The sequence below is a fragment of the Phalacrocorax carbo genome, chromosome 2 (genome assembly GCF_963921805.1).
Source record: "Phalacrocorax carbo chromosome 2, bPhaCar2.1, whole genome shotgun sequence".
NCBI lineage: Eukaryota > Metazoa > Chordata > Aves > Suliformes > Phalacrocoracidae > Phalacrocorax > Phalacrocorax carbo.
Genome location: NC_087514.1, coordinates 58,997,637 through 59,021,631, shown reverse-complemented (window position 1 = coordinate 59,021,631; position 23,995 = coordinate 58,997,637). Strand labels below are relative to the sequence as shown.

At 40.5% G+C, this 23,995-nt stretch overlaps 1 protein-coding gene across 3 annotated transcripts in view; it reads right to left on the bottom strand.

Annotated features, from left to right (window-relative positions):
• Positions 1–519: 519 nt before the first annotated feature.
• Positions 520–23,995, bottom strand: part of RNMT (RNA guanine-7 methyltransferase) — a 27,013-nt gene continuing 3,537 nt past the window's right edge. For all 3 annotated transcript variants that reach the window (XM_064443070.1, XM_064443071.1, XM_064443072.1), the window contains exons 3-11: positions 23,278–23,410; positions 21,645–21,767; positions 20,493–20,608; positions 18,363–18,544; positions 17,612–17,776; positions 16,373–16,490; positions 11,183–11,284; positions 8,666–8,699; positions 520–6,781 (exon numbers count right to left, since the gene is read on the bottom strand). In XM_064443070.1, coding sequence (XP_064299140.1) covers positions 6,744–6,781; positions 8,666–8,699; positions 11,183–11,284; positions 16,373–16,490; positions 17,612–17,776; positions 18,363–18,544; positions 20,493–20,608; positions 21,645–21,767; positions 23,278–23,410 — 1,011 coding nt within the window. In that variant the 3' untranslated portion in view covers positions 520–6,743. The remainder of the gene's footprint in view (positions 6,782–8,665; positions 8,700–11,182; positions 11,285–16,372; positions 16,491–17,611; positions 17,777–18,362; positions 18,545–20,492; positions 20,609–21,644; positions 21,768–23,277; positions 23,411–23,995) is intronic.

Below are 23,995 nucleotides of genomic sequence, written 5' to 3'. Positions count from 1 at the left end.
AGTTAGAAGTGAGTACAAACTGAGAAGGAAGCTGTTACTATTTGGGAGCTAGTAAGTCATCAGCCAAGTAGTCTAATCCCAAGACTATGAAAAAGCCTGAAAAGGTAAGACAAAAAGCCAAGCACCTAGGCGGGAATGAGAGAGTACGACTCCAGAAAATGTGAATATTGATACATCAAACCCCATGGTAATGTTCACTCCACCACGAAGTGCAGTATATTTCCAGTTCAATCGCAATTAGTGATTAATTAAGGGTGACCAAAAGCACACCCTTCCATCAGACTGTTTCAGAAACACTGTATGAATTCAGACAGGACTGTAACACTCAGAGATAGAGCGCAACTCTTACGAAGCTGTCTATTGAAACAATACGGCCTATGAACTGAAAGAATATCCTTTCCTTGGGCTTTAACTATTAACAGCACAGATCAGTCAGACCTTAAACGTTCACACACCTTACCCTGAAAGTGAATTGCAGTTGCTGGGAGACACATTGAAGAGAATAAAAAGACAACAATGTTGAGAACCAGCTTTAATAAAACGAAGAAAGAATGACAGCTTCCATCAAAATGGCATTTATGCACCACCAGAAAACCTTTAACTTATCAAAACCTGATCTATCAAGTTAGCTTTGTTCTGCCTTACATCTGTTCTCTAAGTATCAGAAACATTCAAGGTAGTATATAAATCTACAATGGTGATGTATTAAAGAAGTATACTATAAGAGAGGTTAAGGGAAAGCCATTTCATCAACACTAGCACTTCTATGTAAAATGCCACACACTGAAGTTACAAAAAACTACACTATATTAACAGGTTTTAGTTCAATACACAGTATGCATAATGTCATCAGCACAAGGATTCAGATTTCAGACTTTTTTCTTTAAATCTCAAATGAGGTTTCTTGTTCAAAAACCACTCAAACACTTGCCTCCATCTCTCTTGGCACTTAAATGACCTGATTCTTGTGCTTCAGAATTCTGAAAAATCAGGATGCTTATTTGCGTTCACGAGTGACAATACAGATGTCTGTTCCCCAACTTCCATACAGACAGAGGCTCTCTTTTGTAGCATACAAGGAACATTGGGCACTAAGATTACAAGACTACTGTTAATCCTGCTTGACATTAGACAAGTCATTTCTCCCCCCACGGGCATTATTACTTCAGCAGTAAGTGGATCGCAAAAGCGGAGCTATTATCAGCCCCTTGATTATTCTGCAGGTGTTTTAAATTTATTGCTACCCAGCTTAATGTTTCTCTAAATTAAATGTTTCCAAAGTCTTTACAAACATAATTTAGCAATTAGAGTACAGGATAAAATTACTCTTTGTAGTAAAAATAGATATTAGAAGAGAGAGTGCTTTATTAACAGACTATGACTCAAAAGGAAAATACTTCTAGTCAAAGGACTGAGACGTACATTATGTAAATTAAACTATTCAAATGTTGTAACGGGAGTACGTGTAAGACTTGCAGCAAGTCTAGCTTCTTAAGTCACTCAAATACATTCTACCAGGCAACACGCCTCCTTAAGCATTTGCTTAAAACTTAAGCACAAAACACCTCACGCACTTAAGTGCTTTGCAGGAATTTCTACCACTGGAGTGTAATTCACAAAAGAAAACTCATACAATATAGCACTGATACAACTGTGATCTACCAAAGCACAACATATTTCCTGCACAAATACAAGATTTCATTTTCTAATTTTTGCTGTAAGGTTGCAGAATATCCTGAACCCCACAAGGAACAACTACCTATACTAACATTACTTGGGTAACTGTTGCCTCGTAACCCCAGCTACAGGACAAGGAAACAAAATACATAGCTGCTTCTTTCAAAAGAGAAGAAAGATGGGAGAAAAAAAGTTAGGGCAAATTGCCATGGGCAGCCAAGTACCTTTATTTTGAACAAGTCCTCCATCCTTACCTTGGCAAATGCATCTTTCATAGGCACTGAATAGAAAGGGTTGGTTTTTGACTTGACTCTTTATCAATACAAAATTATACATACAGAACATTGTAATTTTGAACATATTAACCAATTAGTTAAAACAGGATTTTATACATCCACTATCATGGTGAACTGAGGTGTTTCCTGAGGCAAGGAAACTATTTAACACAAGTGCAAACTACTTTTTTTTCAGCTGTGCTGGCTCTCCACAGCAACTACATGCTGAGCAACTGCATTCTACCACAGTTGTCAACTGTCTGCCATCACATAAGGAACTAGAGGAAAAGGTTGCACCTCTTCTAGCTCCTGTTCCCAATTCAAACACCTCAACACCTAGGTGAGAGAGGATAAACTGAACTACAAAGTTAAGTTGTCATTTCTAATCTGAATTCATTGATTCTGTAAAGCAAATTTGAAAATCAGGCCACTTAATTGGTGTAGCACCTCTCATGGATCACTCCTCCAATCTTTCTTAAATCAAGGGATTGTCAAAACTCTTTGTATTACAAAAAATCCTCCAGCTCAAATGACCTTGACACTCCCGTCTTCACTTTTCATCAGCAATCCTGAAGGCCCTGATGCTCTGCACTCCTTTAATTGCTTCTCTGAAGCCATCCATTTCTACTGGGAAGACACATATTGTATCAGGAAATGTTGCAGGGCTACCCTGTTGCTGTTGCTGGGCTATGAACTTGCTGAGATCACAGTGACATGGTGGGATCACAGAATCATGGAATGTCCTGTGTTGGAAAGGACCTGCAAGGATCATGGAATCCAATGTGAGGATGACTCACAAACTGGAGTGCGGCAATGAAGGGATACAGGCTTTTTAGGAAAGCCAGGCCAGGAAGACAATGTGAAGTGGTGGAGTTGCCATTTGTGTAAAAACACAGCTGGAATGCGTGGACATCTGCCTTGGGATGGATAATGAGCCAACTAAGAGCTCACAGGTAAGGACTAAGGGGATGACAGGTATGGGTGACATTATAGTGGGTGGTCAGCTACAGGCCACCTGACCAGAAAGAAGTGGATAAGGCCCTCTACAGACAGCTAGAAGCAGCTTCAGGTTCACAGGCCCTGGTCCTCAATATCTACTGGAGGGACAACACAGCAGGACATAAGCAGTTCAGGAGGTTCCTGAAGAGCATCGATGACAACTTTCTGACCAAGTGAGAGAGAAACCAACGAGGTGAGGTGCTCTGCTGGGCCTCATACTCACCACCACCAAGGGGCTTGTTGGGGACATGAAGGTCAAAGGCAACCTTGACCATTGTGACCACGAGATATTGGAGTTCAGGACCCTAAGATGAGGGAGCAGGGAAAAAACCAACAGAACGCTGGAGTTCAAGAGAGAAGAGCGGCCTCTTCAAAGATCTGTTTGGTAGAGTCTGATGGGATAAGGCCATGGTAGGAAGGGGGGGGCCCCCAAGAGACCTGGTTAATATTCAACAGATCACCTCTTCCAAGCTCAAGAGTGGTCCATCTTAATGAATAGGAAGTCAGGCAAAAACACCAGGAGGCCTGCATGGATGAACAAGGAGCTCCTAGCAAAACTCAAACACAAGAAGGAAGCCTACAGAGGGTGGAAGCACAGACAGGTAACCTGCTAGGAATAGAGACACTGTGCAAGCATGCAGAGATGCAGTTAGAAAAGTCAAAAGCCCACCTTGAATTGAATCAGGCCAGAGATTTCAAAGACAACAAGAAGGGCTTCTATAAGTACATGGGTGGAAAAAGGAAGGCTAGGAAAAATGTGAGCTCAGTGCTGAATGGGACAGGGACACTGGTGACAGAAGACATGGAAAAGGCTGAGGTCCTGAATGCCTCCTTCACCTCTGTCTTTACTAGTAAGACTGTCCTTCAGGAATCCCAGGCCCAGAGAGCAGGAGGAAAGGCTGGAACAAGGAAGATGTGTCCTTGATTGAAGAGGATCAGGTCAGAGAATATTTAAGCAAACTAGACACCCTAGAGTCCATGGAACCAGATGGGACGCACCAATGAGTGCAGAGGGAGTTGGCAGATATCATCACGAGGCTATTCTCAATAATCTTTGAATACTCACGGCAATTAGGAGAAGGACCCAAAGACTGGAGGAAAGCAAATGCCTTTCCTATCTTCAAAAAGGGCAAGGAGGAAGAACCATGGAACTACAATATGGTCAGCCTCACCTCAATGAAGTGATGGAGCCACAGATATTGGAAATGATTTCCAGGCACACGAAGGACATGAAAATCAACAGACATAGCATGTATTCATCAAAGGGAAGTCATGCTTGAACAACCAGATAAACTCCTATGATGAAATAAATGACTGGCTTGATAGATGAGGAGAGAGTAGTGGCATAGTCTGCCTTGATTTCAGGAAGGATTTTAACATCTTGGATGAACAGACAGTGAGGTGGATTGTAAACTGGCTGAGCAGCTGGTCCCAGGGAGTGGTGATCAGTGGAACAAAGTCTAGTTGGAGGCCACTAACTAGCAGTGTACCCCAGGAGTCAATACTGGGTCCAATCGTGTTCAAAATCCTAGAACATCTCTCACACGAAGAGCAGCTTAGAAAGCTGCAGCTGTTTAGTCTGGAGAAGAGAATGCTCAGGGACATCTTACCACCAATGCATACAAATCCCTGAAGGGAGCGTGCAAAGAAGACAGAGCCAGGCTCTTTCCGGTGGTGCCCAGTGACAGGGACAGAAGCAATGAGCACAGCCTGAAACGCAGGAGGTTCCCTCTCAACATCAGGAAACACTCTTTCACTGTGAGGGTGACCGAGTGCCTGCACAGGTTGCCCAGGGACGTTGTGGAGTCTCTGTCCTTGGAGATACTCAAAAGCTCTCTGGATGTGGTTCTGGCCAATCGGCTCTAGGTGAACCTGGTTGAGCAGAGTAGGGTTGGACCAGATGACCTCCAGAGGTCCCTTCCAACATCAACCATTATGTGATTATGGGGTATGTTGAAATTTGCTTAAAAGAGGAAAGACACTCCATTGTATTTCCCCTCTTTTTATTATTCCATTTTCTTCCAAAAATAGCATAACAATGTACTTGCAAAGGAAATCTGATACAAGAAGTCTAACAAAACTAGCTTTGATGTACATAAATTTCAATGAAACATTTCAGCACTTCTAAAGTGTTGGCATTTTTCAGCTAGTTTCATGAGTTCTAATTCTAGCAGACAAGAAATTCTTGTTTTCTTAATCTCAGCAACAGAACTGACTGATTCTACTGCTTTGGTGAAGGTTATAGGTGTTGTTCTATACAATTACAAAAAAATTATATCACGAGTCATGGAGGGAAGAATACGACTTAATTACAGTGGGAAGGCAATACAACTACAAACTCAAATAATTTGAATGCTTAACTTTGTAACAGAAATGTCCTTTCCTAGGTTTAGTATAACTTTTCAAAATACTCATGTACCATCATCATTTCACCCTTTCATCTCTTTGTAAACTATACTAGCCAACACCTGTGAACTGCTACTGTTAGCTCAAGAAGGGAGAAAAAGAACATGAAGTACCCACGCCCTCTCAGTAGGTGAGAGCAAACACCATGTCAGAAAGCAGAGCAAACACCATGTCAGAAATCCCTAAGCCAGCTAAGAGACTGATGGGCAGTTAAGATAGTAATTAGGCACAGTTCTGCCTATTGATATCACTAGATTATATTCCCAAACAAGATATTTGGCTCTAATTTAGGGATTGTTATCCACATGTACCAGGGTGTGTACACACATGCATAGCCCTCCCTCCCAGAGTGAGCTTCTAGTACAATCAAATGATATACAGGACAGGCTCCCCTTTTAATTCATCATCCAGTACATGACCAAGCTCCTGATGCCTTAAGGACTGCAATGAGGTCCCCATCACCACCAATAGCTCATCCTTCTGCCAAGCCCATTTGGAATTTTATGAAACAAGTAAGAAACACATCCTAAGATCTGCCTAGTAAGTTTCAGGAGACATTAAAACTACCAAAAAGTTAGGTGAGTCTTTAATACAATAGAAAACGTTCATTAATCTAAGTTCAGCAGCTGTTATGGATCACCACATAGTCATATTTGGAAAAACAAAAATATTTAAAACTTTAGAAATTCAGTTCTTTCAGAGCAGTTTTGTACAGAACAAACTCGTTTAATCTTGAAAGCACCATGAAGTGACACTACATATCAGCAAGCACAAAAAAAACCAAGAACATCATGGGACTTTACTATGTAAACTACACCTTGAATACCGCTAAGGTAGATTTACACTGCAGGCTTGAGCACAGCACAGAGGTACTCAAACTGACTCAGATATTATTTGCCACTTAGCTCTGCATGCAATGTAGACATACCCTATATGTGTGGATAGATCTCACTGTGGATTAACTGAGCTCTGCAATACAATATTTAGGCCCTCATTCTGCACCATCGAAGTCAGCAGTCATTCTTCCACCAACTTCAGAAAGTACAGGTTCAGGCTTGTAATCACACACTTCTACTAACAAAACATTTGTTTCTAACATAACATTGTGTCAAGGTCAAACATGAGTTTTGAGAGCATGCAGATTGCTTAGAAATGCTTAAAAAGACTGGTTCGGAATCTTTCTTATATATACACACAAAAGTCCATCTGTCACAGACAGGCAATGTAACTCAGAATCATGAGCTTGCTCTAGTTTTTGGTAGTGTCCTGCACACTTCTGATAATTAAAAAATAAAAAATAAAAAAATAGTTGCCACAATGGATTTCTGACCATTCCAATTTGCATGTGGATATGATCTCTTCTTGCTGCATCCCGTACATGAAGTTTCACAGTTGCTTCTCAAATGCAAATACCAAGTAAATACCTAAAAACGAAAATGGAGTATTTAAAGCTTCAGTTTCCTCTGCCGCTTCATTAAGTTTTCAAAACGTAAACAGGTTGATACTTTGCCCAAAGAACTTGTTAGCAGGTTACTGAAATTAGAAAAACTGCTATGGTTTCCCAATGAGTAACTCTAGCATTCAATTCCAGAATGTATTTAGACATGTTTTCACAATAGAGCAAGAATGCACAAAAAGAAAAATATTTTAAATATTGTTGATAAGGTTAATGCAATGCTAACTTGAGTTAATAGCATTACTGAAATGTGAATATAATTCATAAATTACTATGCCTTTCTACACATAATTAACATCCACCTGTACATAAAAAGCCATAAGCAACTAAGTTTAAAGACTCCTTCATACAAGCAGTAATGGACACTTAGGGGTGAAATGATCAACTTCATTTCACTTAAAAAGTTAATAAACTCATGGTACAAAATTATTAATTTTGCTCTTTTCAAATACCACAAAGAAGAAATATTTACAAATGCTAGATGGCATTTTCTCAACTCCAGAACAGTACAATTCTAGAAACGGATACTCATGCAGTCCACACCAGCACCCTTGGAGAAATACTTATTTGGCACGTAATCAATGCCAGCTATGTCAGAAATTCTTATGCTTCATACCAGACAGGTAAGTTAAACCAGTTTCTTGAGGCTGTGACTCTAATTAAACATTTACAGTTTTCCACTTGAACTCAGCTTTTGTTCTAATGGATGAGGTGCCATAGCTACATTGCAAATCTTTCAAGACAAGGCTCAGCGATAAAGCGAAGTGAAGTCCCATGTAACGAGCAAGCTGTGCTTACACCCCATCAGAAGCGCCATACTCCAAATCTCTCTGAAAACAGGGACTACTTAGAAAATACAGTCATCACTGAACTTTTAAGGGTATAAAAAGCCCCTCTCAATTAGAATAATAGTTTACATTACACTTTTACATTTCTAGAATTAATGTCTACCTTATGATTCATACCTTTAAAATATAGATAATAATTTAAGAAAACAGACACCTTAACTAAAATTTTTTTTCATTCATGGAACAGCTTTTTTTTTTGTTCTTAAACCACTAACACAACCAGTATAATGGTCTGCAAAAATGCAATTGCTGGCTGGCTGCAGTTACACAGAAGTTAGTGATAATCTCTGTGGGAATCAATTTTTATCCTTAGAATTCCCAGTCCCTTACATCTGACTTGCACTAAACACAGCATTGGAAAAAATTGTGTCAAAAGTTTTCCATGGCACATGCTCACAAAACATTTAACAGCAGTGTATCCTCTTCAGTGTCTGAGGCACTGACTTTTTTCTCCTCCCTTTATAAAACACTCAAATACCTCTTTCACCACCCATGTTTTAATTGCTTCTTCCTGAACCACATATCACTACAGGCAAAGAGTAAAGCTTCAGTCCCTGTCTCCCCAGAACAAATTTGTATTATTTTTGAGGAATGTATGTCCCAGCTGGAGTCTGCTTTCTGGTTGACTGATAACAGATAATAATATTCAAGTGTACCAAACAGAAGTACAGTATTTAATCCTCTAACACTAACAAAATAATCCTTTAACACAGGCATTTTCTCTTCATACATCCTAAGTAAGGCTTCTCCAAATTATTTTAACCAAAAGTTTGCATCCTAGAAGCTACTTAAATAAAACAAAATTTCAACCTATTTTTTGCATTTCCCTCTCAACTTCTTGAGATGTATGAACTACATAATCTATACATAGGCGTTTGAATAACACAAATAATATAATGTTGTTATATTTAAAATTTGGATTTTCTTCCATAACCACAAGGCTATTTTACACACTTTCCACAGCAGTCGTTCAGTCAATACTGAGTTTTCAAAACAATACTTACTTGTTGCTTCCCATTCAGATTTACTCAAGGTTCCCTAGAAGGGGACAAAAAAAAAAAAAAAAAAAACAAAACAAAACACCAGTTTCAACAAAAAAATCAGGAAACAGTAAAACACCAGTTTAATTCAAGATAATCAATCTTTCATACACCAACTTCTAACCACCCACACTGTTTAGGAAATAGAAGAGCATTACTATAGACCACAGATACTTATAACTCCAATAACTAGGATGGTAGGGAATCGGAACACCCCAGATAACAGAACATGCCTGAATTACGCAGGTGCAGGAGAAAGGGCCAACAGTGTGTTGGCCTGGATGCCTCTCTAATGCAGAGCATGCCGGATCCATTACCACAAATCAGTGTGGCTCAAGCTGCTCTCCAGCCTGAGATGCCCAACACTTGCAGAAGTCAAGAAGCCCTATATCACAGTGCTGCCACCTTTCCTGGGAATATGGCCTGCCTCCACCTAACACCTCCCTGCAGCCCACAAAAACTCTGCTTGCAAGAGACTAACTCCCAACCCAGCTCAGACACTGAAAAAACAGCCTGCCTTGCAGCCTAGGAAACCTACTCCTAGCTCAGCCTTTCAGATGGAAGCAGGGAAAGTGCACAAGTAAAAAGCTGCTGCCATTTACCCTACCAATTAAGCAGCATAGGTAACAACAAGAATCTGGTTTTCTGTTCTGCCCACTCCATCCCCTTCCAGTGAGTCCTCACCAGGGGCATGATTTAGCCCATATGCTACCCACTGACCAATCCTAACCAAATCATGCATCTTTTAAAAGACTACTGACAAAAGGCTTATTCAGATTTTTATGTTGCCATGTGACACAGCCCCTGGGCAAAAGAGGTCTTTGATCTGACTTGACCATTCTCGTGTTCTTAAGTTTATTTGTTAAAAGAGCATTTTTCTTTTTAAAATTTTTCAAATACAGAGAGCAAGTTTCTTCTCCCTTTTGATGTAGGATTTTCATACATACAGTAAAAGGAATACATCATCAAGAATTCAGAACATGAACAGTAGATAAACCAATGATTAAAAAAAGAAAAACCCAAGCAGAAAAACTTCAACCTGACCAGCCTCATGCTATATCTATGACAGTGAAATAGGATGCCATCTACCAGTTACTGCACATGATTTTACTAAAACTACAATCTTTACTCAAACTAGTGTCCAATTTTGGGTCTTTCTTGTCGAAGAGCCTCAACACATAAAAAAAGATGTAAAGTTCAGACTGAGAGAGCCAACATTGCTCATCAGGAACCATTCAGCATGAATAGCTAGATTAAACCAAGTCTTTGCAAGATTTCCATCCAGCCTGACTCCCCAGATGCACAGGCAGAAGAAGCAAACATGCAGCTATATGCTACCCTGAATAGCTAGCCTAGCTACAGATGGAGAGGCAACAGCCAAACGGCAGCAGTTCCTGGGAAACAAATGACAGTAGACATGTCCTGTCCTCCTGCTCACTTCCTAGGAACAGCACCTGTGCAGGCTCCTGTCCATCAGGCACCCAGCTCTGAGACCAATACAGAAGAATGAAAGGCTGGGAGGGGCCCAGCTGCAGACAACTCCAACACTGTCATATACTCCTATGACAATGAAAGAAAGAAAAAACCCTTTATAAAACATGAGAAAGACAGCAAGCTCAGAAACGTAGCATGTGCATTAGAAGACAGGACTAGAAGCAGAAAAAACATATTTAATTGCACCACTGATCTAAAATCTAATATGACCTCTATTAAAGATGGTTCAGTATTCTGTTATTTTGGAAGTCACAAATCAAGCTGCCAAAACAGAAGAAATGCAGAAAAATATATGACAGAATGGCAGATTAAGTTTTGTACAAGGTAAGATTATGATCATCACAAAGGAAGTTTCTTTTCATTCCAGAAAGTGAACAGATTATCGTATTTAATAAAATTGAGGGCAAAAATATATGGACTGATTTTTATGTATAGGACTAGTCTACTTCTAGGAGCTCTGTTAAAAAAGAAAAGAAGGCACAGCAGATTTTAAAAAAATAGCATTTACAAAACTAATAAAATTGGCCAAGAAGTGAGCTGGATCATCTTCACCCAAAAAGACAATGGAAACACACTGTTTAAGATTTCAAATACATACAGTATTATGAAGGAAGTTTTCACTCTCCTGTCAGAAGATTAGAAGAAGAAAGCTAAAGCTTTAAATCAGTAGTGTGAAGATCCAGAGACAAGAAAATTCTTCAAATTAAGAATTGTTAGATAGCTGCAAAGGCAGATGGCAAAATATTCTCTCCCTTTTGCATTGTTACAAATTTCTTAATAGCTACCTAATTAAGTGAATTTGATTCTTTGAGTACAGGGTATAGATTAGATGAACTACTCAGCCCTGCAGCCCTAAGATTTTTCACATGCACAAAGACATTCATACCAATTTCATTGCAGCTGAAATGAAGAAGGCACCACGTGTCCGAAAGATCAGGACCTCAATTTTGGACACCATTTGCTCTAGTGAAGTAAGAAGGAACTTACCAATGGTAATTTTGCCTTGCCATCTTTGATGAATTCTTTTGCATGTTCATAGTCGTCAGGTTTATCAGAAACAAGCCTGGAATCACCAAATGTAGAATATGGCTGGACAACACAGAAAAAATTAAGAAATATTAATTGTATAGTAAGACACATTAATCATATTGGTTGAGGGTTTGTCACAACATAGCCCGAACAGAGGTCAGTACTTATTAAAAGGATCTTAAGTTTACATCTCTCCTTTATAGCATCTGTAAGATGAGGTCTGATATTCCCCAATTCCCAGAAAATCCAACACCCAGGATTTATAAATTAGCTTTATCTATGTGCCTCCAGAACAGAAGAAACAGAGTAACTACAAAGATTATTCTCCCTGCACAGCTTATTTTTAGTATACCCTCTTTTAGAACAGCAACTGAACAAACCAGCATCTCTTAAGCAGAAGTACTAAGAAATGAGCAACTGTAAGATTTCAAGCAGAATGCTTAAAATGCTTTAATAACACACAGGAGCTGCAACAGAAGTGTGCAACTCATTCTTCAAAACTAATGCATACTCATTAAGGATCCCAGTTACCACATGGTGGTCTGTATTTAATGCAGTCCTCAATTTTAAGTGGCCACTTATTTATGACAACTCTCACTTTCAGAATCATAGAATCGCTTAGGTTGGAAAAGACCTTTAAGATCATTGAGTCCAACTGTAAAACTAACACTGCCAAGTGCACCGCTAAACCATGTCCCTAAACACTACATCCACACATCTTTTAAATAGCTTCAGGGATGGTGACTCAACCACATCCCCAGACAGCCTGTTCCAATGCTTGATAGCCCTTTCCATGAAGAAATTTTACCTAATATCTAATCTAAACCTCCCCTGGTGGAACTTCAGGCCATTTCCTCTTGTCCTATTGCTTGTTACTTGGAAGAAGAGACCAGCACCCACCTCACTACAACCTCCTTTCAGGTAGTTGTAGAGGGCAACAACGTCTTTCTGTTCAGCCAGGCCAGTCGCCTTCCCCACCAGCTCATCTTTTGGCACATGGGGACAGTCTGCTCTTGGGCCTTTAAGATTTCCTTCTTGAAGAATGTCCAGCCTTCCTGGACCCCTCTGCCCTTCCAGGCTGCCTCCCAAGGGACTCTGTCAACCTGCCTCCTAAACAGGCTAAAGTCTGCCCTCCAGAAGTCCAAGGTGGCAGTTCTGCTGACCCCTCTCCTTACTTCTCCAAGAACTGAAAACTTTATCATGTCATGACTGTTATGCCCAAGACGGCCTCCAACCACCACATCACCCACAAGTCCTTCTCTGTTCACAAACAACGGGTCCAGCGGGGCACCTTCACTAGCTGGCTCACTCCCCAGCTGTATCAGGAAGTTGTCTTCCACACACTCCAGGAACCTCCTACAGTTTCCTCTCTGCTGTACTGTATTTCCAGCAGACATCTGGTAAGTTGAAGTCTGCCACAAGAAAAAAGACTAGCAATTATGAGACTTCTCCCAGCTGCTTATAGAATATTTCATCTGCCTCTTCACCCTGGTTGGGTGGTCTATAACAGACTCCCACCATGATATCTGCCTCATTGGACTTCCCTGATTTTGACCCATAAACACCCAACCCCATCATCAACCTCTAAACACTTGCTAACATACAGGTCTACCCCACTATCTGTCCTTCCTTGTCTGTCCCTTCTGAAGAGTTTATAGCCATCCATTGCTGCATTACAGTTGTGCCAGTCATCCCACCATGTTTCCATGATGGCAACTATATCATAGTTTTCCCACTACACAATGGCTTCCAGCTCCTCCTGTTTGTTGCCCATACTGCGGGCATTGGTGTAGATACACTTCAGTTGGGCTACTGATCCTGCCACCTTTTTGTGGGAAAAAGCCCTAATTCCCATGTGACTATTCTTGGGCAATTCCATGGTTTCTAACACATCAATAACCCTTGTAACTTTGCTGCTCCACGGATCTCCATCCTCTGCCTCCGCTGAAACAGCAGACTGAAGGACCTTGCTAGCATACTGTCCCTCAAACATTGGCATGCCAGCCCCAGGCTTGTCTCTAGTGAGCCTGGTTTTATCCCTTTCCACCTCCAAATCTAATTTAAAGCTCTTTCAATGAGCCCTGCCAACTCCTGTGCAAAGGTCCTTTTCCCCCTTTGAGACAGGTGTGCCCCGTCTGTTACCAGCAGGCCTGGCGTCCTGTAAAACACCCCATGATCAAAAACCCCAAAATTCTGCTGGTGACACCAGGCTCAGAGCCAGGTATTAATCTGCTGGCTCTTCCTGTTTCTTCCTTCATCATTTCCTGCAACTGGAAGGATAGAGAAGAATACTACTTGTCCTCCTTATCCCTTGACCAGTCATCCCAAGGCCCTGAAGTCTCTCGATTGCCCTCAGACTTCTTGTTGCAACTGCCTGCCTGAAAAATCACTAATGGATAATAATCTGAGAGCCGTACCAGGGTAGGAAGCTTTCCCCTCACACCTATAACCTGGGCCCCACGGAGGCAGCAGACTTCCCTAAGAAGTGGGTCTGGTCTGCATATTGGGCCTTCTGTTCCTTTCAGGAGGGAGTCTCCTATGACAATGACCCATCTGTTTTTTCTTTATGGAAGCAGTTTTGATGTAGGGCTTAGGCCAAATTAACCCTGGTGACACCTCCAAACTAGATGAACCATCGTCCTCATCATTGTTCGGTTCCACTTGCAGAGCCTCATACCTGTTATGGAGGGGCACCTGTGAAGGTGGGGCAGTCACAGAGGAGACGCGCCTGCTGTGCCAGGCAGGAACTTGTCGCCATTGCCCCCAACCCCTTGAGCCACTGTGTTCAGCCAGGCAGAGAGAGGATAGGGAATCCTCGGTGTCATGCGTCCTGCCTGCCTGAGAGGCCTGTCGCTGGGACAGCAGGGTGCGGTTCCAGTACACACTCTCTCTCATTCCCTGATACTCCTCAACCTTCTGACCTCCTCCTGGAGCTCTGTCACTAAGCAGAGGAGTTCCTGGGCACAGCTCCCACAGGTGTGGGAGCCATCAGGTACTGGCACAGGAGCAGGGCACACCCTGCGGCCTGACACGTGGGTGGCAGCATGGTCCCACCGGAGCTGTCTGGGAAGCTGTGTCAGTCCTGCTGGGTGCAGAGCTTAGAGAGGCCATGGCTTTCTGCTGGGTGGATATCACTGCTCCCTGGTTGAGCTGGCAGAGCTTCAGCACCCTTCCACACGCCCTTCTGCACCAACTGCCAATGCCCTGTTCAGGGCACTCCAACCCTCCCCACGGCTTTCTTTTATACGTGGGCAGGGGGGATTGGCCACCAGTTGCTCCTGGCCCCACCCAGGTCTCGTCAGCCACAGTCATGAGTTGCATGCTCCGAGCAGCTCTCTTGGCTCCCCCCTGAGGCTCCCCCAGTTTGGGAAACCCCCCTGCACACTGCACAGGAGTGCTCTGCTGCAGACTGTGCCAGCAGCAGCGCTGCTCACCTCAGCGACTGAGAATGAAGCCAATATGTCAAAGGCTGTGTCACTATGCTACCAGCAATATGAGCCCACACAAAGCACTGTTTCCTTCAGAGTCAACAAGGCCAGTCAAGTCCACTTGCAGCCCACATGATTCAGTTTAGTAAGTCACCAGATACTTGACAGTTTTATGCTGAAAAATTCTACTGTTTGAGGGAGGAGGGAAGAACAGAGTACTGTGAGTAAAACGAAAGCCTCAGAGATGGCCTCTCTGAAGCTGCTAAAGTCATCCACAATAAGAGCTTGAGGATAAAAAAGCAAAAACATTGGGCAAAAATATAAGCTAAGTTACAACTAAATACCATTTTCTTCTACAAATACATCCTGTTCTCTTATTCCTACAAATATTACTTTCTGTCTTTTCAATTGATATTTCTTGCACAAAGATCCAGCTTTCAGTCTCTCTCTGCTGAGGAAGAAATGGATTACAGTCACCACTATCTGACACCATGATTCTTGTGCTTCCACTTACTACTTAATAAAAACAAAAGCTTGCCTCAAAATTGAAATTTTATCTACAAAACTGAATCACGCGATTGGGTGCTGGTGCCCAGGCAATGGCAGCAGGGGGCTGCAGAGGTGGCCTCCGTGAGAAGAGGCCAGAGCCGGGGCTGTCCCAGACACAGACAGTTCCTCCAGCTCCAACAGAGCCACCACAGGGCACAGCTGAGCCTCGCAGCCATGAGTTGGATGCCTCCGGGAAAGCATATTTAAGAAAGTGAAAAAACCTGTGCAACAGCTGTGAGAGGAATGCTGAAAAATGTGAAACTACCCTGCAGACACCAAGGCCAGAAAAATGAGGGGAAGGAGGTGCTCCAGGCACTGAGAAAAGACTCCCCTGGAGCCTGTGAAGAAGACTGATACAGGTGATGCAGGTTGTCTCTCTGCAGCACATGGAGGACCACAGTGGAGGACCCCATGCTGGAGCAGGTGGGCATGCCCAAAGGAAGCTTCAGCCTGTGGAGAGCCCACACAGGAGCCCAACCAGGAGTAGGTTTTCTGGCAGGAGCTGCAATGCCGTGGGGAACCAAATGAAGCTGGAGCAGTCTGTTTCCTGAAGGACTGCACCCCATGGAGAGAACGTGCACTGGAGCAGCTTGTGAAGGACTGTATTCCATGGAAAGAACCCATGGCTGGAGCACGGGAAAAGTGTGAAGAGGAAGGAGTAGCAGAGGCAAAATATTTTGGACTGACTACAACCCCCGTTCCTCACCCCCCTGCGCTGCTGGGTGGGGAGAGGTCTTAGAAAGGTCAGGAGTGAAGCTGAGCCTGGGAACAAGCAGTAGGTGGGGCAAAGGTGTTTTTACGTTTGTCTTTGTTTCTCACCATCCTACTCTTCTTTGGTAACAAGTTAAATTAATGTTCTCCAAATTTAGTGTGTTATACCTGTGATGGTAATTGCTAAGCAATCTCCCCGTCTTTACCCTGACCCACAGGTTTCTTTTTTTCTCCCCCCATCCTCTTGGGAAGAGGGAACAAGAGAGCAGGTTAGTGGGTGTTTGGCAGCCAGTCAAGGTCAACCCACCACAGTTGCACTTTCAGCCACAGAAGTTTAGTTCTTCTATTGGTCGCCCTTAATTAATTGCACGACGTTCACAACAATAATTTCAATTATTGCATAAATAACTAACAAGCTGTAAAATGCTATTTAAATGAAACAAGTTAACTCTGTATTTACCTCCAAGGCCTGCATTCTCCTTAGCAGCATTTTATGCTCCTCGTTCTTGATTTTTTCTTCATAGAATTCCCGAAATGTCATTTTGTAGACTAATTTCATACCATGCTTCTTTGCCATTCTGTCAAAATAATAAGCTTAATTAGGGAAGCCACAAAATTATTATACTTTCATTTTCAAATGAACAATTTTAAGCCACAGTGACATCTTATGGTATTCACTAGGATTACACTCTTTCTAGAATTGAGTTGGTTTTTTTTACTAAAGACATTGAGATAAAAAACTGCACCACAAACTGTACTTTTTTTAATTAGGACAACAAAAATATACACAGAATTCATTCACAAATATTTTAATAGGAAAATGTCTCTTCTCCCAACACACAGAAGAAACTTCTATTTCAACTTCCAGCTAGACTACCATATTTCCCCTGCAGTATCATCACCCTGTATCATGCCAGATATTATGGATATATTCAGAGAACCTCCTTCTACTAGATTTAGTGCCTTACTTCTCAATTATATGTAGACACTGTGGTCATACAACACTGAAGTTACAGGTGTCAGTGACAGATGCTGGTATTTTTCAAAGAGAACTACAAATGATGTGTGTGAAAATACACAGGTCTGAAGGGAAAGCTTCATGTTTAACAATAATACTGAACTTGAACAGCAGGAAAAAAACCCAACATGGAAACATCTGTCTGTACCTCAGGAGAAAGGATGGAAAGGCAAATCTGAATTCACAGAAGTAACAGCAAAATGTATACTCACAGATGAACATTTAGAGGAAGAAAAAAACCAAGTCATAGGAAAAATCCTAAGAACATCCAAAGAAAGAGGCACCTTGATGAAACGGATATACAAAAAGGCTTGCTGAAGAACTAAAAAATGGTAGAATGAATCCCCCAAAAAAGTTAAGATTAAAGAAAAAGCTGACAACACTAAAGGTTTGCTGACAAATCCAACATATCAGATACAGCCATTCTTGCATGAGACCTAGTTCACAGCTTCTGATCAGAGCACCCTCAATTGAGTGCAATGAACAGATTATGGTTGTGGATGGAAATGCAAGAAACCTCTTCATTTGGAGCAACAACAGAAAAAAATGAAGAATGAAAAATATAATGAAGAAATTTAAAATATAATTTTCTGTAAGTATTATGCAATGAAATACAAGCTAAACAAGTGCTTGTTATGTTTCACAGCTTTCATGATATAATGAATTCAAAACTTAACTTACTCTTCCAGTAATGGAAAGTAAACCAAGAACTCAGGGACATCAACCACTTCTTCCAAGTGGAAATCATACTTGCAGCCAAACAAGGGATATTCTCCCTTCTTTTCAAATTTTACACTGTACACCTCATTCCCAAATGAATTTGTTTCTGAAGCTTCAAGTCGCTTTCTAGGAAACGAGATAAGCAAACATTAATTGACCAGGCAGAGAAAACTATGCATAAGAGGTCTGAAAGTGTTTCTCCTAGTACTACAGCATTCACTGATCTCTGTAGTTTCCCTTCTCCCTTATCTAATAAGGCAATGAAACAGTGAAATGAAGAAAAGCATACTAGGTTTTAACAGTTTATCTTTCCTATACAACATATAGAGGACTAAATGGACATAGAAAACTAACCTTTAGCCCAGACACAGTCTACAAGAACAAGTCAGGCTTCTTGGAACAACTACAGCAAAATCCTGACAGTTATTCCCCAGGCTGTGGCTACTTTGCCCTACTGAAAGCGCTACCAAGGGTTTATGTATGAAGATCTATACTCAATACCAGAAGAGCTATGGGTGCAAGAGACAAGGATTAGTAAAGATTTACATGTTTGAGTTAAGTTCATGAGCGAGATTTTCTTGAACAGAATTCAAAATTGTTACAAAAAACTTGTTTTTGTTTGCACAAACATATCAGAGCACAGTAAGGATGACTACCACTTACCAATGCTTCACTGACTTTTGAAAGACCAATAGAATATGAAAGTACTTACACAAGTTCAAAGCTATTTGGAGTTGTGCCAATGAAATACCCTCCAGGAGAGAGGCTCCCACAAGCATTTTTAAGCATCATGTCAGCCTGCTCATATGTCTCAAATGAGTAGTGGTAAACAAATTGACAGCTGCAAATGTCAAAGCGCATATCTGGATCATTGTATTTGGAAGACAAGAGATCCTGAAATAGATTAAAACGAATTGTAACAAAAGCATGATTCACTTAAACCTTCCAACAAAATATGCCGCTCCCATAATTCTTTTAAGTTCTTCCTTTCAGCTCCCACTCCTTCACAAGTTCAACAAGAAGATGAAAAAAGTAAGACTAAGAAAAAGTCCTATGCCGCACAGAAAACCATACATAACATTTGAGAACAAGAATACACATACACAGTTCAAAGTTATCATGTCCTCAAATTCTTTTCATGTTGTGAAGTAACACCACTGCACCTGAAAGGCCAAAACCCAAGGTTAGTTACCTAATAGTTTCCAGAGATATTTTACTGTTGAGGGTTTATAAGCAGGTACCAGTTAGCTGGAAAAAAATTATAATAAAATTAATTTTCAGTTTACTAAATCTCTAATGAGAACTGACCTGTTAAACATAAAATTGAGAGGAGGAGGGGTTGTTTTAAATACAGAAAATTGGCTGCCTACTGAGTTGTATCTGTCTGTATTCTCACACACACAGATACATACATGTGTACCAGCATACTCCTCCCCACCCCAGACCAAGTAACCAGTAACTCTGAAGAATGTAGAGTCCTTGAAATTTGTCAGGTTACAGTTTGCCAGTTTGACCCTGTACTCAGCAGTTCTCCAACTCTTCTTGGTCAGGCTTCTTTCATACAATAATAGTAAGTCACCATAAATAACACAGGAGCACACATGACATGCATCCCATACTTAGAATATTTCATACTTAACATTTCTAGAGTTTCTCTTCTCTCCCAGACTTCCCATCCACCCACTCATTCTCAGTCGCTACCAGTTCATGCTATGTACTGTAAATGTTCTGTATGTGGCAAGACAAAAATGGACACTTCACATACCCATAGCAATTTTATCTGTTCATTTAGTCCCTCTCTGCATTTTGAGGGAGATACAGGAGACTGAGAAACACAGGTGGGCAGAATTGGACAAGGTTTGAAAAGGAGATTTTGCATTATACACAACATAGATGATAGAGATACAAAGTCAGAGAGATTAACTTCCGTGTCCATAGACAGAACAGAGCGTACAACAGAAAATACAATGTGCATATAAGACTGAGCTGCAATAGCAAGGTAAAAGTATTCCTTTCTCTCCTGGCCAAGGCTCTCTCCTCTCTCCCTTGATTGTAATTTTAAGCCGAGACACAACCTGGAAGCTGCAACAGACTATTCCTCAGAAGAAAGGAACTAGGCAGCCAAGGATTCAAGCCAACAACACTTCCTGCAAGGATAGGAAGAACAATTTCAGCCTTGCCACAGATATGCTGGAACCAGGTAGGCTCTGTCCCTCAGCCTGCATCAGCAGGGCACTCTCAGCCTTTATTTCTAGGAAGCAAAAGCAAATAGTGCTGGTTACAAGACTGCCTCCTAAGCCTCAGCAATGTATTCAATATCACCTCCAAACAGTCTAAGAAATCTGCTCCATGACACAAGTTTTGAAGGTATGTATTATAGCATAGTATGGTAATAGTAAAAAAAAAAAAGGTAAAAACAATGCTGCTAGAAAAAATGTACTGGGATAAGCAAAACGTGCAAGTGAAATCAGAAAGCGTCATTTATTCATTCCACCATAAAAAAGCCACGTTCACACAGATAGTTTCCAACATCCCACGCTGACTCCCAGAACTCCAGAAGTAAATAGTCATTCCCTTCCCCGGTCAAATGAAAGAAACTGAAAGTACCAGATTTATTATCTGAAAAAGACATTCAGGCTTCAAGAATGTTACACTGTAAAACAGTAACGAAACGCATTTAACTATGTCTCAGTAAACTGTGTGGTTGACTCTCCTGATAGTACAACAATATGATCTTAAAAAGATAAACGCTCTAAATATTACAGCACTGGCATCAATTCCTACCCTTGCTTAACACGAGGGCATTAAATCTCCAAAATATTGTAAAGCATAGGAACTGTACCTTGGTACTATCTGCTTGTATAAATTCTGCATCAAAAATACGTTCATTATAACGACATCGGGCTTTCATGTCTTCATATCGCTGCTTGCACTGTTGCACAGAAATGTCAGCAATATCTAGAGAGAGAGAGATTTTAGGAAGTTCCCATCCTCAAAAGTGCAAAGCAAGCCTCCAAAATTCCAAGTGATGGATACTAGGTGATCAATACTACGTGCTGTTAGCATTAAGTGTCTGGTATGTATTACCTAAAAGAGTTCAACTCCGAGTTTCTCCAACAGTACCAAAAGCTCTTCATCTTCTTACAAATATACAGGATGTTGAAATGCAATTATTTGTTATATATGCTGATATACTGCCTCATGAGAATTTTTCTGTTTTGTTTTTAAGACTGTTCCTCTCTCAGACACAGAGCTTCACTGAATTATATTAAAACTAACAATATGCACTAAATTTACATAAGAACTTTGTAAGCTAGTTAATTAATTGTATTTGAAGACTGCCAACTGAAAAAGAAAGGCAAGAAAGAGCTGTAAAACGTAGAATACCCAAAACAATTCCTAATAAAGGAATTTTATGAAGTTTTAATATCTGTTAGATTTGAAGTAATGCTTCCTCTGATTATCCTTAGCATGCTTTTTGGGAGCAGGAAACATGGTACCTCCTTCCCAACATCTAAGTAAACTATTTAAATGAAAAATTATTTAATCAGACCATTCTTTTGTCAAACCACTGTGGGGTTTGTTTGATATTTTTAAACTGTAACTCTTATTTGCGTATTTGCAGAACAGTTAAAAACACTACAGAAGATTAGATGTGAGACAAAATACATAATATGCAAAATGTCAGTCTCCTCCCCGGTTTTACACTTTGCCTAAAAACAATCTGTGCTAATTGTGCGTTTCTTTACTGATCACAGTTTTTATTTATGAGTTGAACTGAAAGCTCATTATACAGAAAATCCATGGTTCTTGTGTTTTTGATGGCAATCAAGTTGATGTCTTCAGGTTAAAAGACAAAAGACAACTTTTTGACAGAAAGTGTATCATTGCATTCTTGAGCTTACTGAAGAAGGAAATAAAAGATTGGAGATGTGCTTGTTTTTCCCATAAAACACTGGTGTCCCTTCCCTGGAAAGTTATTGTGTCTTCTTACCAGTACAGACAAGTTTCTTAATTCTGCCTTTTTTCCATTTCAGTAAGTCTCCGCCTTTGCCACATCCTAGATCCAGAACAGTTATATCACTCTTTTTCCGTCGTACCCGGTCTATAAATTCACCTAGAAAAATTAAAAAAAAAAAAAAGAAAAAAAGAGAATGCATATACAGGTGTGTCTAATTCACTTGTATTGTACAGAGATCTCTAAAGGGCCAAAAGGGTTTGAGAATTTTAAAAGATCTCAGAACTTACTTTGCCTGTAAGACATCTTAACATTATAGACTTAAATCTCTTTTTCTAGATACCCCAAATGATAAGAACAACCACAAACTTCTAAAACTATGGAGAAGATCATTAGTATTTTCTGTGCTTAATGTGCTTTGCATGTAATGTGACTGGAGCTCTGAACTGTATCCCTGACACACAAAGGCAAAACTGCCCATTGCTAAACACTGTGCCTGAGTGGAGAAACAGGGTTCCCTTTCATTACTGTTATAATGAAGGCAGATGTTATTTGGAAGCATGGGAAAGACTTCTGCAGAGGAGTAAAAGCCAATTAAATGCATCACCCACAACTTTTCCTTGTGGTCACATTACAAAAATGCATCATATTCTCCCACTCAGTCTCCTAGGCCTTGCAATAACACTAGCTACTTGACTGCTGTCTTTTTACCCTATGTATACCAATTTCATGTTCCCTTCCATCACCACTCTATCTAGATTATCTCTGCTCTGACTGATGCTGGCATATTATGCGGAACATATCAGCATGCTAGCAACTTTTCTTCACAGTAAGAGGCACAAAATATGTTTGGATACAACTGCTATAACACAACTCTACTGAAATTCATCATGACTGAAAGGCTTCAACACAAGCTCCAGGGAAGTCTTTATATAATATAAACCAAAATATTGCTTCTAACTGCTCTGATACAACACAACAGAAAGCAGTATGCCAAGACAAATGGTGCCAACATCGCCTGGCATAGATCCCCCTCATGAATCTGTGGTGCTCTGCCAGTAATTCTTTTCTTTGTCTGGAGATATCTTGATGGTTTTATTTCCTCACTTTGGAATTAATTTGTAGGGTAGCAGACTGCCTTTTACAAAAATCTGCTGACTCTTAAGGAGCTACGTCCTCTAGTTTTTCATCCCTTTAAACTGTTGACTTTAGGTAATTCAGAAAATATTTACATGTTCAAGTTTCCTACAGAATTGTTTAATCTATACCTAAGGACAGACTGTTTTGGGAAAAAGGCTATGAAATTATTTGAAACAGGTTTAAATAACAAGAACAGTTCAACCTAACAAGAACAGATAGATTCTTTACAATTTAAAGCTGTGTCTTTCTCTTAAAAATGTCATGAAGAACAGTTTCCAGTATGAACTTCCTCTATTTTTCTGATCAGCTCATCTTTAAAACTTTAGCATGTATTTGGCACTCCAACAATATAAAACAGTATCACAAAGATTCAAAATAAATATAGGTATTTTATTGTGATTGAAAATTTTATTATGTATTAAGAGACAAAGTGCTATAATAAACATCTGAAAGGAGAAAAAAGTTACATTTCAATACAAAAATTAGTTACATTTTATTAAAGTCTAAGCAATCACTTAAAGAGGCTTACCAATGAGGACACTCTTTGTCCAATTATTAAAGTTTCGGAGGTAGAATATGCGAGACTGGCTACGTTTTTCCAATCCGACTTCTTGAAGTTCATTATAATGTGCTGCTACAGCTTGCCCATGGCCTGTCTCATGCTGTAAAAGCGAGGGAAGGAATAGACTCAATCGAATTCTTGTATTACTTTTTCATTTAATCAAAAGACCTGTGTTCACTTTGAGCATTTGAGAAAGTAAACAAGTAATACTGTGAAGAACACCATCATTATCTATAAAAAAGGATTTCCCAAGTCTGTCCTGGTACTGATGTCAGTACTTCAATTACCACAGAGACAACTCCCTTAAAAATTTAACCCCCTTTTCAGTTGGTCCAAGTAATTTCTGGTGGATGATACCCAGCATCTTTCCTTCACAGAAATACTTAACTTTCAGTTCTCTAATACTCTCACCACTCCCAAAGAATCAGTTTCATTCCCCTTAAGCCTGGGATTGAAGAAGAGGATGTTAATCCTCAAGGAACTTCTACCTTCTTCAAAAATCCTGTCTCAGAAATTCAATGTCTCCATCTAACAGAAGCGTAGAAACTGCCAATTTAACCAAAATGCCAACTAGCTGATGTCGCATAAAGGCCGAAGTGGATGTGATCCCACTGCCAGAGCTTTAAACAGACCATGGTAAGGTAACAAGAGTAATGACTTGAGAACTCTCTCATTTAATGCTTAA